The sequence below is a fragment of the Athene cunicularia genome, assembly GCF_003259725.1.
Source record: "Athene cunicularia isolate RWA chromosome 5 unlocalized genomic scaffold, athCun1 chr5_part3, whole genome shotgun sequence".
Taxonomy (NCBI): Eukaryota; Metazoa; Chordata; class Aves; order Strigiformes; family Strigidae; genus Athene; species Athene cunicularia.
In genome coordinates this window covers 7,403,558-7,417,816 of record NW_020799103.1, presented here as the reverse complement: position 1 = coordinate 7,417,816, position 14,259 = coordinate 7,403,558, and the positions used below count along the sequence as shown (strand labels likewise).

Sequence of the window (14,259 nt, the reverse complement as noted above, 5' to 3'; positions counted from 1 at the left end):
TTCTGTGGAAGGCAGGCTGAGACAAAGACTTGCTTGTTCTGAGTTTCCAAAAGGACGATGGTGCAGTGTTGCAATGGGAAGTAGATTTTGGTGGGTAGGAGGACTTCAGGAAATAAAAATAATAACAAAGCAGCAGTGTACGGTAAGAAGCATGAAGGAAAAAGCAGTTGGTGCACAGCTTTTGAAAGCTGAGGGAATAACATTGCCAGCAGCTTCTGATGTAGTTGTGACCTTCCTTCCTCTCTTGTGTCCGTGGGCAGGGTGCTGTGATGGTGGGACACCGTTTCCCCTCGCGCTGGGGGTCACTGCGACTCCCACGCTATCTCCTTCTTCAGTCCTCCTTAACCCATCGGGTTGTGTTTAGCAGGCTTGAGCAGGACACCTGGAGGACCAGGTGGCATTGCTGTTTGGGACATTCGGTGGCTTGCTTTTCCTTCTGTACTAGAGTAAAACAGGAGTAATGCCCTGGAAGTCAGCAGACTGGCACTAGCTTAAAAGAAGTACAATTCCTTTCTGTGTCTGTCATCTGGCTCTTGCTTCCTTCCAGTTCCATGTGGGTAGTTTGCCATAGGAAAAGGACTAGCAAACCGGCTAGTATAATAGTTATTAGTTAATAACAAGAGTCCTGGAAATCTTCTGACTTCAGTAATATTTTTTAAAGTATCATTAATTTCTGCTATCCCACTTTGTCCATAACCACGTGAAATGACTGAGTTTATTATTAAGGAGTCTCTCTAATACTCTTAGAAACCCAATTCTCTGCTAAGTCAGGAAGATGAATGTGCTTTAAATCTTTAGTAGATCTGGTTTGGATCAGAGGAGGGAGGTTAACAGAGCCGTATCTTCACTGAGAGCTGAAAGTGAAGTAAAACAGTCCCTGTGTGGTTGCAGCGGCTCATGATTTACAGGGCTGAATTCACAGGGCTGCTCCTGCTGCTGAAAACGCACGCTCTCAACCGCTGTTGATTTTTGAATTAAAAAAATGCAGCTCTATACACAGTTTACTTTATTGCTAAAGGGCAGGGAAATATAGGTAAGAGCCGTTAATCCCCAGCAGGCTGCTGGGCAGGCGAACAGACATAGATGACAAAAGTTAATTGGAAACATGAGCAGTTTAACAGAAAACATATTTGTGATAATTGAGAGAGTAACGTCTCCAGAAAGGAAACTCTGCAAAGAGAAACTTCAGAGGAGAAGTGGCCACTGGTAGGTGAGTGTGATTTTTCAAGCTCTCTCTAAGCTCTGAACTAATTTCTTAACAAGAACAAATAACATTAAAAAGAACTAAATAAATAAAAGATTTGCTTTCTCTGAGGGAGGAGGGCTGTAGTTACTGCCACTAGTTTCTCTTACAGCTGGGTTAAGATATGGGGTAATACTTAATTTAGGTTCATTGCATAATGGCACAATTAGTTTTATTTTTGTACATGGAGTTTTCTTCTACCTTTTGCACATGAAGATCTCATATCCTCCCCCCAATAACTGAAAGGACTTCAGTTTTAATTTTTTCCTTACTCCTGCGTTTTTTTATATGTCTGAGGTTTTTCTAAGAATCGAACTTGAACAGCAATTATTTTGCCAAAAGCAGAGGGAATCCCTAGTTAGAAAATAGTGCTGTGTTTTTGCTAATGAAAAAGTATTATGAACTTAATAAGGGAGAACACGTTGTGAAACACATTTTGGTTTGAATTGGGGGAGATTTATTTTTTTTCTTTATTGAAATAGCAAGTAAATGTAAATTGCATAGTAGGAGCTTGTTGCTGTTCTGCTGGGTAGGAAAAGAAAACTGGCTTCTTATTTCTGTAAGTGATACTGATGTTGAAAGTACTAATATATGTCTCTTTTTAATGTTAATAGTGTAAAATTCCTAATGTTTCATTACAGAAAGAATCTCATTCTAGCTATAATATCAGGTACTACTGTGTTGTTTTTTTGGGTTCTTTTTGGTTTTTCTCCAGAGCCTGCGGACAGTACAGCCTCCCAACCCACAGGAATGAATGAAAATGTCTCATCCTCAGTTCAAAGCTGCAGCAGTTCTGTTAGTTGCAATAACTCATCAGCCATCCCTCAGCCCAGCTCTGCTATTAAACCTTGGCGCAGCAAGTCCCTTAGTGCCAAGCACACAGCTACGTCTTCCATGTTATCCGTAAAGCAGCCCATACCGGAGCCTCCAAAGCCACCCTTGGAAATCACCAAAACAACTCCCAATGGTCAAAAATCCATGCTTGAAAAATTAAAACTCTTCAATAGCAAAGGAGGCTCCAAAGCAGGAGGGACAACACTTGAGTGTCCGGGGTCTCGGGATAACAGTTGTGAAAAGCTGGAGACACTTCTGAGCTTTGAGGAGAGCGAAGAAATTGATGCCACGAATCAGAATGTGAACAATCCGGGATCGATGTCCAGTAGTCCCAAAATTGCACTCAAGGGAATTGCACAAAGGACTTTTAGTCGGGCACTAACTAATAAGAAAGGTTCTCCAAAGGGTAATGAGAAGGATAAAGAGAAACAGAAAGAGAAAGAAAAGGATAAAAGTAAAGACATTGCAAAGAGAACATCCATCACTGAAAAGCTGGACCTGAAAGAGGAACCAAAAGAAGAACAGACAACACTAACAACAACAGAGATGCCAAAAAAGTCCTCCAAGATCGCAAGCTTTATCCCTAAAGGGGGCAAGCTGAATAGTGCCAAGAAGGAGGCCTCTGCCCCTTCGCACAGTGGAATACCAAAACCAGGAATGAAAAACACCACAGGGAAATCCTCAAGTGCCCCCGTTCCTGCAAAGGAAGGCGAGAGAAACCGCAGCGGGAAAGCCAGCACGGGACTCTCTCATCAGAAGTCTCAGCTGGACAGCAGGCATTCCAGCTCCTCATCCAGTCTGGCCTCTTCAGAAGGAAAAGGTGTAGGAGGCCTCAACAGCAGCAGCAGCAGCCAAGCTGTCAATGGACCCGCCGCGACGACACACACCACAGGGAGCAATACTGTGAGTGTTCAGCTACCTCATCCCCAACAGCAATACAGCCACCCGAACACTGCCACGGTAGCTCCCTTCATGTACAGGTATGGTGAACTTCTCACTGGACTGTTCTGAACAGGACACTTAGATAGGAAGATTCCTTTTGGACTCTCTTTGAGGGAGGTGAGGCAGCAAGAGGAATGGCATGTCGTTTAGAAGTTTCTTGTTTTAAGAGAGTAGGCAGTGTATACGTATTCACAAAAATTCTTGGCGAAGGCCATCAGACTGAGATCTACTAGAAGTTGTGATAGATAGGAGGGTGAATAATTGTTGTATCCGACCCTACTAACAGTTAAGATGAGAATGCTAACACCTTCTTGACCAAGTGCTGCTCTTGCCTGGTTTCACACCATGGAATTAGGTGGGGTTTTTGCCTCATAGCTTTAAAAGTTGTAGCAGTGCCAATTTATGACATAGATACAGTTATTCTTTTCAGTGAGGCTAACAGTGGTGGAGCTGCTTCACTGTAAGCCGTAATGCGAAAGCTTAAAACATGAAATAAATCCCTTAGTATAGGTAAAGCCAGGCACAAAGTCTGCTGTTCTGTGCATTAACCCTGAATGAGGTAAGCAAAAGAACAGCCATATGGGGTTGCAGCCAATCTCCATCTAGTCCAGCATCATCTCTTTGACAGTGACAGTAGAGGCTATGTAGGGAAGAGTAACAAGAAGGAAATGAGGCCTAAAGACGTGGTCCCCAGCCTCACCATGATGCAAGAAATTCCTCAGTCAGATGGTAGGATTTTTAGTTTTGACAGCCATTTTCATAGGAAGAGAATGCAAACAGTTGTTCTGTCTTTATCATCCTCTTGCTGCTCATGATTTGAGACCTGTCATACACTTCCCTCCCTTAAGATGTGTCTTTTCTAGACTAAGGTGTCGTAGCCTGTTTAGTTTTTACTTGTAGAGATGATGTTCGTAGCCTCTGGTCATCTTTGTCACCCTTTCCCATCATTTTTTCAGTTCTACTATACACATTTTGCCTTTGATCTCTTGGCAGATGTAGCATAAAGAGATGGTTGGCCACATTTTTTAAATAAAAGTGAATGTAAATGCAATGAACCTGAAAGAGAGGGATGCCAACGGCCAATGTAGGAATGCAAAATGGGAAGAGCAACCCCTGAGTGTTCTCCCTGTGTGAATGGAATAAAATGCCAGGTGTCCTTCTGGGATGCGGTCACATGAAAAGGAACCAGTTGGGAAAAATTAATCTAAAACTTGTGTTAATAGTGTATAGTCTAGTTTTCCCTTGCTCTTGCTTTCATCTACATACATCAGCATTGTTGTTGTGTCTTTGAAGGTGAGATCTACTACTAGGAATTTTTGGAGATTTATTGTGAGTTAAAAATTGCCAGAGCAGTTTGTACTATTTTAATCCATAATTAAGTAGAAAATTGTGATTGAAAACTGATTGCTATATTGTTTATCCCTCATAACTTCCAAAAATGCATTCAGGTTTGGGTTGTTCAGTTTATCATTTCAATGTCCTATCAAAATACAAAGTGAAAAAGCACTCTTACTTGGTATTCTTGTTAGTTTGAACACAGAAATCATCATTTAAAGTGTAAAAGCAGATGCAGTCCTTATGTTCTCTGTAGTCTAAGCATACTGATAAACTCTAGGTTTGACTTTTTACAAAAAACAGTAATGAAACTACCTAGTGGCGGCTGGAGAAAATGATAAGAAATTGAAAAAATAACCTTTACTTTTCAGCGTTGGAGGAAAAAGGGCCAAACTCTATAATCTTGATGGCTTTAAAAGGAAAGAGAGAAGTAAAATTGTATTTACTGTCAAGGCAAACATATAGTGTTGTTTTAAGTTTACTGTTCAGACACTTTTTGAATCTGCAAAATGCAGTTGTTAATGCATTGCAGTAGTAGTCTTGGTTTTTCTCCAGCTATCACTTAAGGTTACTTTAAGCTTTTCATCTGCCTCTAGACTTTTTGTTTGGGTTTTTAAACTAAAAGACATGGAAGTTGTTCTACATTTCATATAGGGTCAACGGAAAATAAGAACATTGCAATAGTCATTCTCGGCCGTGTCTTGACTTTCGTATAGCACTTACCCTTTGGGCAGGAGAGCTGCCCGCCACTCGTTGATGTGGCCCTACGAGCAAAACCCAGTGCAACTAGTAAAATGAAATGAGTCAAGATATATTACTCAAATGTGACAATAGATTTATACATCACCTTTCATTACCTGACAGCCAGAATATCAGGCAATAAATTGGAGTTTGAAGTTGGTTTTAGCCAGTCCCTTATTTTTTAAAATACAAATGAAGGGAAACTATCAGGAGTGTAACATGCCATCATGCACTACCTGCTTTATATTCACGTAATACAGACTTTATTAGAGAGGATCGGATGATGGTTATTGATAATTAAAATTTAGCTGGAAAACAGAATGTCTTAAGACCCCATCTAAAGACCTGTGAAGCCTATCTTTGACTATGAATTTTTTATCTTTTACAGCTGAGTGCTCATTTCCATTTCTAGGACATAATTCAACATGGGACTAATGAATTATGTAAAATCAGTCTGCTGGTCTATTCTGGAGAGGGGGACAGAGTGGCTGATGGCAGGTGCAATTGTCTAGTTGTTATACTTGAGATACTTTTGATGGAGAGTGACTGCACGTCTCTCTTCTGTTTTGCCTTCCAGATCGCAGACAGACAATGAAGGGAACGTAACAGCCGAGGCCAGCACAGGAGGGGTCAGCATGGATTCTGCTCTTTATGTCAAAACTGGACAGCCTGCCCTCGAAGACCTCTCAGGTATGTCTTGCAACATGACCCACTGACTGTGGTCTGGGTAAATAAGAATGGGCTAAAGCAAGTTTAAAGTCAGGAGCTCCTTCTTTAAGGGGGGGGGTTAATTTGTTTTTATTCGTAATGCTTTAGTTCTTACTAGTTATGAAATTTCTTTCATCTCTTCAGCACTGGCAACTAGCTGTCAATAATCTGACTACTAGATGCTCCAGTTCTACACAATGGTGTGCCCCTCAAATTTCTTGAAATCATTAGGAATTCTGGGTACTTAATGTTTTTCTAGGAGATGTGCAGCACCTTTTAGGATTAAGCTGTAATAAGGATCCTAAGTATATTGAAGCATTTGATTTTTATTTTTTACTTTTTAAAACTTTGCTTCAGAGTTTACAGAGGAGATGAAGTTAATTTCCTTGATGTTTTGGTGCATTTCTAAGTTTGGAGGAATCTCAGTATTCACTCACATGAATCTGATCAATTTGAGAATTGGTCTCTGCAGCAATAGGAGACAGAAATCCAACTGTATTTTACTGTGTCCAGCATATAGAAGCTGAAACTGATTGTAATTAGGATATTAGCAGTCTACATTAAAAAGTACTTCATATGTTTATCTAGAATTCTTGCTACTGTAAGAAGTATGATGATTAGCAATATTTTTTAAGCTGATGAATATAACAAAGCAATTTTTAGCAATCATGCTACTAAAGATCTAAAATGTGGTTTTATAGTCACAGACAAGTCTCCTATTCCAGTTTCAGCATTGTCTACTATTGCAGGATATCACATCAGTAGAATATCTCAGGTTTTTTCATCTACTTAGGTTTGGTGTCCTCCAGTTTAATGTGTGTTTTGAAACTGATCATCTTGCTTGGAAAAATCTTGTCACTAAAAGTTTCACAATCGGATTCATTTCATGCTGCATTACATGTTCTGTCAATGCTGTGTTTATACCTGTGTGCCTGTATGCTGATGGCAAAGGCGAGGGGCAGAGTCGCTGGTGAGGAAAAGGGCTCCAGGAATCCATAAGTGTGTGTATCTGTGTGTATGACACATATAGGTGGATTAAATATTTAAAAGGCAAATAAATGGCACAGTGTTAAAATCCTTGAGAACAAATTTGGCTTCATATTTAAATATGAGCCAGTTCAAAGTAAGAAATGCAGAGTGTCCAGCTGCTTAAACTTTTTCAGTATTGCCTCTTAGTCATCATGTTGCCTAGCCTAGATGATATTTTAGCCTGTAAGCTGAGAAGTGTTTACAGATCACAAAAGGTCTGTAGTCTTTAATGACAGATGTTATGTAAATGCAAACTATTATTCAAGCAGAATATGTAAGTTTTGGGATCCAAAAATGGAAGAATGCTGACAACCTCAAACAGCAGAGATGCAGAACCCAGCTGTGTGCAGCCAAACCCCACAGACAGCAGCAGTCCATAAAGGAATCTTAGGGGAAAAGAAGCAAACAAAACAAAAGGGTCTCCCAACCCAAATAAATTAGAAGAAATAAGGGACAGATTTCTTCTCTCACCATGTAGCAGCTATTGATGCTTTTAATTTAAAGGCCCAAATAAAACAAAAAAGAGCATGGATAGGGAAAACTGGGAGTTGAACAGTGATACTGCCTGTTCATGAAGAGCGAAGTGATTTAATAATTAAATTCTAATGGCACTATCCAATGTCTGTCTTTTAAGTATACTTATAATTTTAGCAACTGAATGTCATTTAAATAAAAATTCGGTATCAGTTTAGGTATGAGTCATCAATAGAAATTGGTTTAGCTTGTCCCACATTTATTCTTTTAAGAATTTATCTACCATTTGCCTTAAGAGCTATGAGAGAAATGATCTGTAAAAGAGCACTGTGACCTTTGTTAGGCTAAAGGCCTATAAATATTTTATGTTCCTTACTGCAAAAATTTGTAGATCTATGAGCGTAGAAGATGTTTTCTGTCCCAGAGAACCATTGGTTAAAGGAATCGGTCCTGTAAGGCAGCTACTGCCAGTCCAGCCAGATCATAATTGTTTGACCAATTGGCCAAAGTGAATTGTATCTCAGGGAGATTATTTCCCAGGGAGTAGAGACCCATTAAAAAAAAATGGCAAATATTTTCGCTAACATGAGCCATTGTTTGTCTCAGAAAGGCTAATGACTGTGTAAACATTAAAGTCTATCTTCCCCTCCCTAGAGAGTTCCCCTGTAGTTGGGGCTCCGTAGTTTCTAACTGCTGCTTTGCGGGCAGGAGTACCTGCCTTGCTTTTTCTGTGCCACTAACCTGGCATCTTTCAGAAACATGAAGTTTAAAGCAAAGAATTTGGAAATTTCCAACAACAGTTCATGTATCTGCTCCTTAACACTTTTGATGTGTGTGATATATAGATAGCCATCTAAACTAGCAATTGTGTGGATGACCAGTATTCTGGCAGCTGAAGAAAGCATCGCTTGTGCAGAGAAGGCGGACACAAAATTTGAAAAGTTTTAAATTTGCTGTAGTATTTTCTTTAGTCATGAGTTGTAAACCCTTCAGAATGAAATCATTTCCTTCCACAAAGCCCAGCAGAAGCTTTGTGACGGCTTTTTGGAGGTTTTCTGTTTCAGTACTCAGCTTACAAAGAATATGTTGGCACTACTAGAAATTCACTGCTCTTCAACCTCTTAGAAGGTTTAACCATATAAAGTTCAGTTGGGTTAGCAACCAAAGCATTCCTTCATTGACAGCTGAGCAAGTAAATAAATTATGCTGAGGCACTAATTAAATTATTAATTTTATTAAAATAAGTTATGCTGAGACACTAAGGAGAACTTTTTTTTATGTGTATAAACTCTACTTTTAGAGTTAAAGAACAGGACATAAATGTGGTTTAGATCAGAATATGTAGAGAACAGGATTTCTAAATGCCAGGGAAACTAGAAGTCATCCCCCAACTCTGTGTCATGTAGCACACTTAGGTAACGATAACTGTGTTGTCATGTTGACAAGCAAAAATTTTTGCTACGTTACCTAAAAGATCACTTGGCATGGAGCACCCAGTCTACACAAGTTAGTTTATTGGAAGGCTGTTGTTGTAGAATGACAACTATTTAAAATGAAAAAAGAAGATCTAATGAAAATACAGCATTGGAGAAATCGGCTGTGTCGGGTTGATGTTAATTGTGTCAATACATGAGATGGAAAGGGTGGCATTGATGGACTAGATCTCCTGATGAGGTGGAAAGTTAACCGGAATTTAAATTGGGTCGTATGGGGAAATTACGATATAGAAACATCTGGTGCAAAGGCAGCCTGTGAATTAAAGTTAACGGTACAGAACTCGTTCTCAGTCCAGCTGTGGCAGAGACAGGTGCCTGCCGTAAGGGAATAGTATCTCCATCATAATCGGTTTGGAGTGTTAAGTAACAAAAAGTCAGAAAAAGATGTGCTTGAGTCAGAATCAGGCAGAGGTAACAGCTCAGTTCTCTGCTGTTTCCTGCATTATCCTTTCTTATGTTGGGTTTTTTTTCCCCTGTAGGAGAGGATCCAGAAACTCGGCGGTTACGAACTGTGAAAAACATTGCCGATCTTCGACAGAACTTAGAGGAAACTATGTCCAGTTTACGTGGAACCCAGGTCACTCACAGGTAATGGCATGACTTAGTTTATAAGAAAATGGAAATCTTTGTGCTCTTACTTTACATCTCTTAGATCTGGCTGGGTTACGTCCTTTAAAAATTGTTAACGCTGACAATGGAAGATACTGATCGTGTACTTCTTGTCTTAAAGCACAGATTCTGAATGATGTTCAGTGTTTATTGAGATATATGATGAGTAATTGGGTTGTATATAGAATGTAAGGTGGAGAATAACGAGCGCTTGTTAAATGTGTTAGGTGATGTTTGAATATAGGTTACAGTTTAAAATGTTTCTTCATCTCAAACAACTTCAGTGCTTTACACCCCTCTCCCCTATGTGTAATATTTTGTTTAAATAAGCAGGTGAACTGCGCTTGACCCACTTCATCAAGTACATAACATGAATTCCTGACCAACCTTTGGACAAACAAATTTTTCTAATATTATTAGTCATCCATGTATATAACTGCTTTTTCTTTGTAAAGCAGCATTTGGAAATCTTCAGCAATATTTAAAATATGCTCTAAATAAACAAAGACTGTTATTACATCTAAACATTTAAACTCAGATCTTCTCTGTGTTGAATAGGAAGCTTGGGAGAATAAGCTGTTTGGCCCCTAATGAGGTTGGGGTCCTACTTAGTGCCTTATGGCCTCCAGCCCTAAATGATTTCATGGGGGCAACACTTTGTCCTTTGGCTTTGTATCTAAAACTGAGGCAGAGCTTGCAAAGATAAACTCTCAATGCTATTTTTATTTTCAAATTTCAGTTAATGTGACAGTTCATTATGATTTAATTACTATAACCAGAGGATGCATAGGTTTTTGCAGCGTATATGTAGGATTATATTGCAAATAGTACAATGCTGCTTATTTTAACAAATACCCACAGTTATTTTTTTTAAAAAAAAAAAAGTAATGGTATATTAGTTGAGCAAGAAAGGGAGTTCATGTGCGTAAAAGTTGCAGCTATGGATTAGCTGCAAATAAATTAGCTGCAACTAAGCTGTGAGTGTTCAGGGTGTAGTCTTGCAATCTATACACATCACCTGAAATCTCATGGTGTAGCATTCCCATTTTTAAGGTTCCATATAACAATCTACATTTAATCAAATGCATTTATCTTTTGGATAATTGGAGACTACTTTTGATGCCAATATCACTATGAAGTTGAGTGGTCACAGCATTCTCAGACCATACTCACACCATACTAGCATTACTGTTGGAAGGGATGCAATATAATCACAGAGTCAGATTCAGAGAATGGAAGATTTCACATTGCTGACGTTTGTCCAAAACTGTATTTACAGGCTGTGACTTAAAATTCTTTTGTCACCAGAGCTCTGCATAAATATTATCAATATTTTGAAAATTACATTCAATTCGTGAATATATAAAATCTATTTTGAAAAATAAACTTGTTTTGCTGTCCTTACTGTTTTTTCATTTAATCCTTTCCTCGGTGTAGAAATAGCTACCGTGTTAGTGCTGGACACGTCTCCAGAGTATTAGGACATTCATGAATGCAGACAAATAAAAGAAAATATATCAGAAAAATAGTACTTGAGTTGGTTTTCCTTTAGTCAGTGTAATATCCCACTCCCTTCCCTAGAGTGGAAAACCCATGGTATAATAGAGTTTTATATATGATGGAAGATGAGAAGGTTATTCCTTGATACTGTGGATAATCGTTGAAAAGTTACAGCTTAAGTCTTCTCACATGTATGTTGAACACTTGGTGACCTGGGTGCAAGAGTATCATTATTTAAGAACAGTGTTGGAGGAACCAACAGCTCGATGAGTGGGTTCAGTTTTGGGCCCCTCACCCCAAAAAGGCCATTGAATGACTCGAGCGTGGCCAGAGAAGGGCAACGGAGCTGGGGCAGGGTCTGGAGCACAGGGCTGCTGGGGAGCGGCTGAAGGAACTGGGGGGGTTCAGTCTGGAGAAGAGGAGGCTGAGGGGAGACCTCCTGGCCCTCTGCAACTCCCTGCCAGGAGGGGGCAGAGAGGGGGGATGAGTCTCTTGAACCAAGGAACAAGAGACAGGACAAGAGGGAATGGCCTCAAGCTGCCCAGGGCAGGGTCAGGCTGGCTCTGAGGAAGGATTTCTGTGCAGAAGGGGCTGTTGGACGTTGGAATGGGCTGCCCAGGGCAGGGGGGGAGTCCCCATCCCTGGAGGGGTTGAAGAGTCGGGTTGACCCAGTGCTGAGGGATCTGGGGGAGTTGGGAACGGTCAGGGTGAGGGTCATGGTTGGACTGGAGGAGCTTCAAGGGCTTTTCCAGCCCAGATGATTCTGTGAATGGACCCATCTCTCTCAAGGTGTTGTAGCAGGTAAATTCTGTTAATGCTTTAAATTGGTGAGTGTTTGGCCTGTAGGGTGTTTCATTCACCTGAAATCTCACGGCACTCCATATACGTTTAAACAAATGCATTTCTGGTTTTTTTAAGCACATTGGAAACTACATTTGACACCAACGTCACTACTGAGATAAGTGGCCGCAGCATCCTCAGCTTGACGGGACGACCAACCCCCTTATCATGGAGACTGGGGCAGTCCAGCCCTCGCCTGCAGGCAGGCGATGCTCCGTCTATGGGAAACGGGTATCCTCCGCGAGGCAACGCCAGCCGCTTCATCAACACAGAGTCGGGTCGTTACATGTATTCAGCACCTTTGCGAAGGCAGCTAGCATCTCGCGGGAGCAGCGTCTGCCACGTGGACATCTCGGACAAGGGAAGTGATGAAATCGATCTGGAAGGCATCACCATGGATGCCACCGGCTATATGAGTGATGGGGATGTACTGGGCAAGAATATCAGAGCTGATGACATCACGAGTGGGTAAGTGCTTTTATTTTTCTTCCTAGATACTGTACTTCATGTGATTTTCCAATTGTGTTTAACAGTGCCATTGTATTCCTGTGGTTATTGGGAGAAAATAAGAAAAAAAAAGCTGCAAAGATACTCTGCTAGTTTTCATAAGCGTTTAGAGGGATAGGTCATTATCACAGTTAATTTGGTCAGTGAGATTTAAGCACATGATTTAAGTTTTAAGTGCATGTTAAGCAAATATTCCTCTATATGAATATACTGTTGCACATGATGAAATGTTTTCCCGAGTCAGGGTTCGTTGTGGTCGGCAAATACCTGCTGCAATGTTCATTTATGCCCAGAAGATGGAGCGAGTGAGGCGTTTGCTGTACTTGCTGAACCCTTCTGTCTGAGCGTTTTGGGGGGAAATAAGTTTACATCTCCGTACGGTAAAATAGTAGTAACCACAAAATAAAGTCTAAAGAGCAAGTTAGTGTGAAGAAATATAAATTGATAGGCAAATTAGTATTCAATTCATTATGTCCATTTTCAGTTCCTTCTAGAAAGTATAGTCATTTTCTCTTAGCTCAAGTACATCAGCATTACACTGATGTTAAAACTGATCTTTGAGATGTAAGCTCTGGCTTATTTGGAAGATTTAGTGTCTTACTGAAATAGCTGGAATCCAGCTGCTGCTTTGTCACTAACTTAGCCAGTTAAGTTACACAATCTGGAAACCTCTGTTAATTCTGTCCTTTGTGAATATTTGTATGTTTTCACACTGTCCTCTTTAAGAAGTCAGACACCGTATTTTTAATTCTTCATTAAGGAAGTATATAGTAAAGAAGCCGATGCTAAAAGCAGCATAAAATTCCGTTTCAGATAAGGCACCCTGGTAGCAGTTACTGCATTAATAATACATCGTGTCACTAAAGCACCTTGTGTTTTCCTCAAATAAATCAACGTACACCTGAGTTTGGCAGTTTTCATTATAATAACAGTTACTGCTTTTCCTCTGGACTATGACTTTTATTTAAACTGGTGGCTGTAGTTTTGGCCTAGAAGTGAGGAAAGTAAGTTCTGAGTTGCACTATGGTTTCTGTAAAACACCTGGAGTACGAGCTGAGAAGTGTCCCTGGCAGAGTTGTGTCAGTTCGGGCTTCTGCTGCTCATATCCTAGAGGAGCGCCAGTCTTTGCAGATCTTTACATAGTGTATAAAGTACAGATTCCAGGTTGAGGAAAAGGAAAGAATAAGAAAGCCTTTGAGTTTTTAAATGATATTTCCAGAGAAATCCGTGCCTTCGCTCATCTCTGTGTATCATTTCCTTTTCTGTGTCTATCTGGCCATCCTGAAGGATAAAAATGGAAGTCTCTGTAGTCTGAAAATGTAAGAGTGGTCTTTGGATTCTGGGTCTAAGGGATGAATAATGTAATAAAATGTGTGTTCGCCAGTTGGTACCTCTGTCACCAAGGCAGCGAGTTATATACCAAGAATAATACCCAGAATGGTGACTGTATCATTTAGCAGAAGAGTCATATACTGCACAGCACCTCACTCCTAGCCTTGAGTGTTAGAACATATTTAATCGAGTACCTGACACTTACTTCCCACTTGTTTTTAAAGGAGGGAGATAACTTTCAGTTTTTACTCATATAACCAGCCACAGATTGAGATGGCAATTTAAAGTTCTTAGGACAAGAAGAGTTATGTGTACAAATGTCTTTTTCTTTTCCTTATTTTTTGCCTTTAGCTACAAAAGCCTGTTCTGCTAAATAATGTGAGTTGGTTCATTGATTTCTATAACATTATTGTAGTCATTGACTAAATTCCAAGGGCTGAATCTGTGTCATAGGTCAATCCCTCATCAGAAAGATCCAGCTCCATTTCCAGATTGTGGTCAGGGTTTGGAGGTTGGGGGATTTGGAGGTCCTCCTGTTGCTGCACTGGTGGGCATTTGGAGGGAGCATTTGGGGAAGCAGCCCCACAGCGTTGGGGTTGCATAGGCTGTGGGGAGTAATCGCATGTTCAGATTCCCCGAGAAGGGAGTACTGCAGTACTGAATTGCAAT

The 14,259-nt window shown here is 40.2% G+C and overlaps 1 protein-coding gene across 12 annotated transcripts in view; it reads left to right on the top strand.

Annotated features, from left to right (window-relative positions):
• NAV2 (neuron navigator 2) overlaps positions 1-14,259 on the top strand; it is a 417,220-nt gene that overhangs the window by 302,253 nt on the left and 100,708 nt on the right. For all 12 annotated transcript variants that reach the window (XM_026850748.1, XM_026850747.1, XM_026850744.1 and 9 more), the window contains 4 exons: positions 1,959-3,057; positions 5,673-5,785; positions 9,282-9,390; positions 11,830-12,219. In XM_026850748.1, coding sequence (XP_026706549.1) covers positions 1,959-3,057; positions 5,673-5,785; positions 9,282-9,390; positions 11,830-12,219 — 1,711 coding nt within the window. The remainder of the gene's footprint in view (positions 1-1,958; positions 3,058-5,672; positions 5,786-9,281; positions 9,391-11,829; positions 12,220-14,259) is intronic.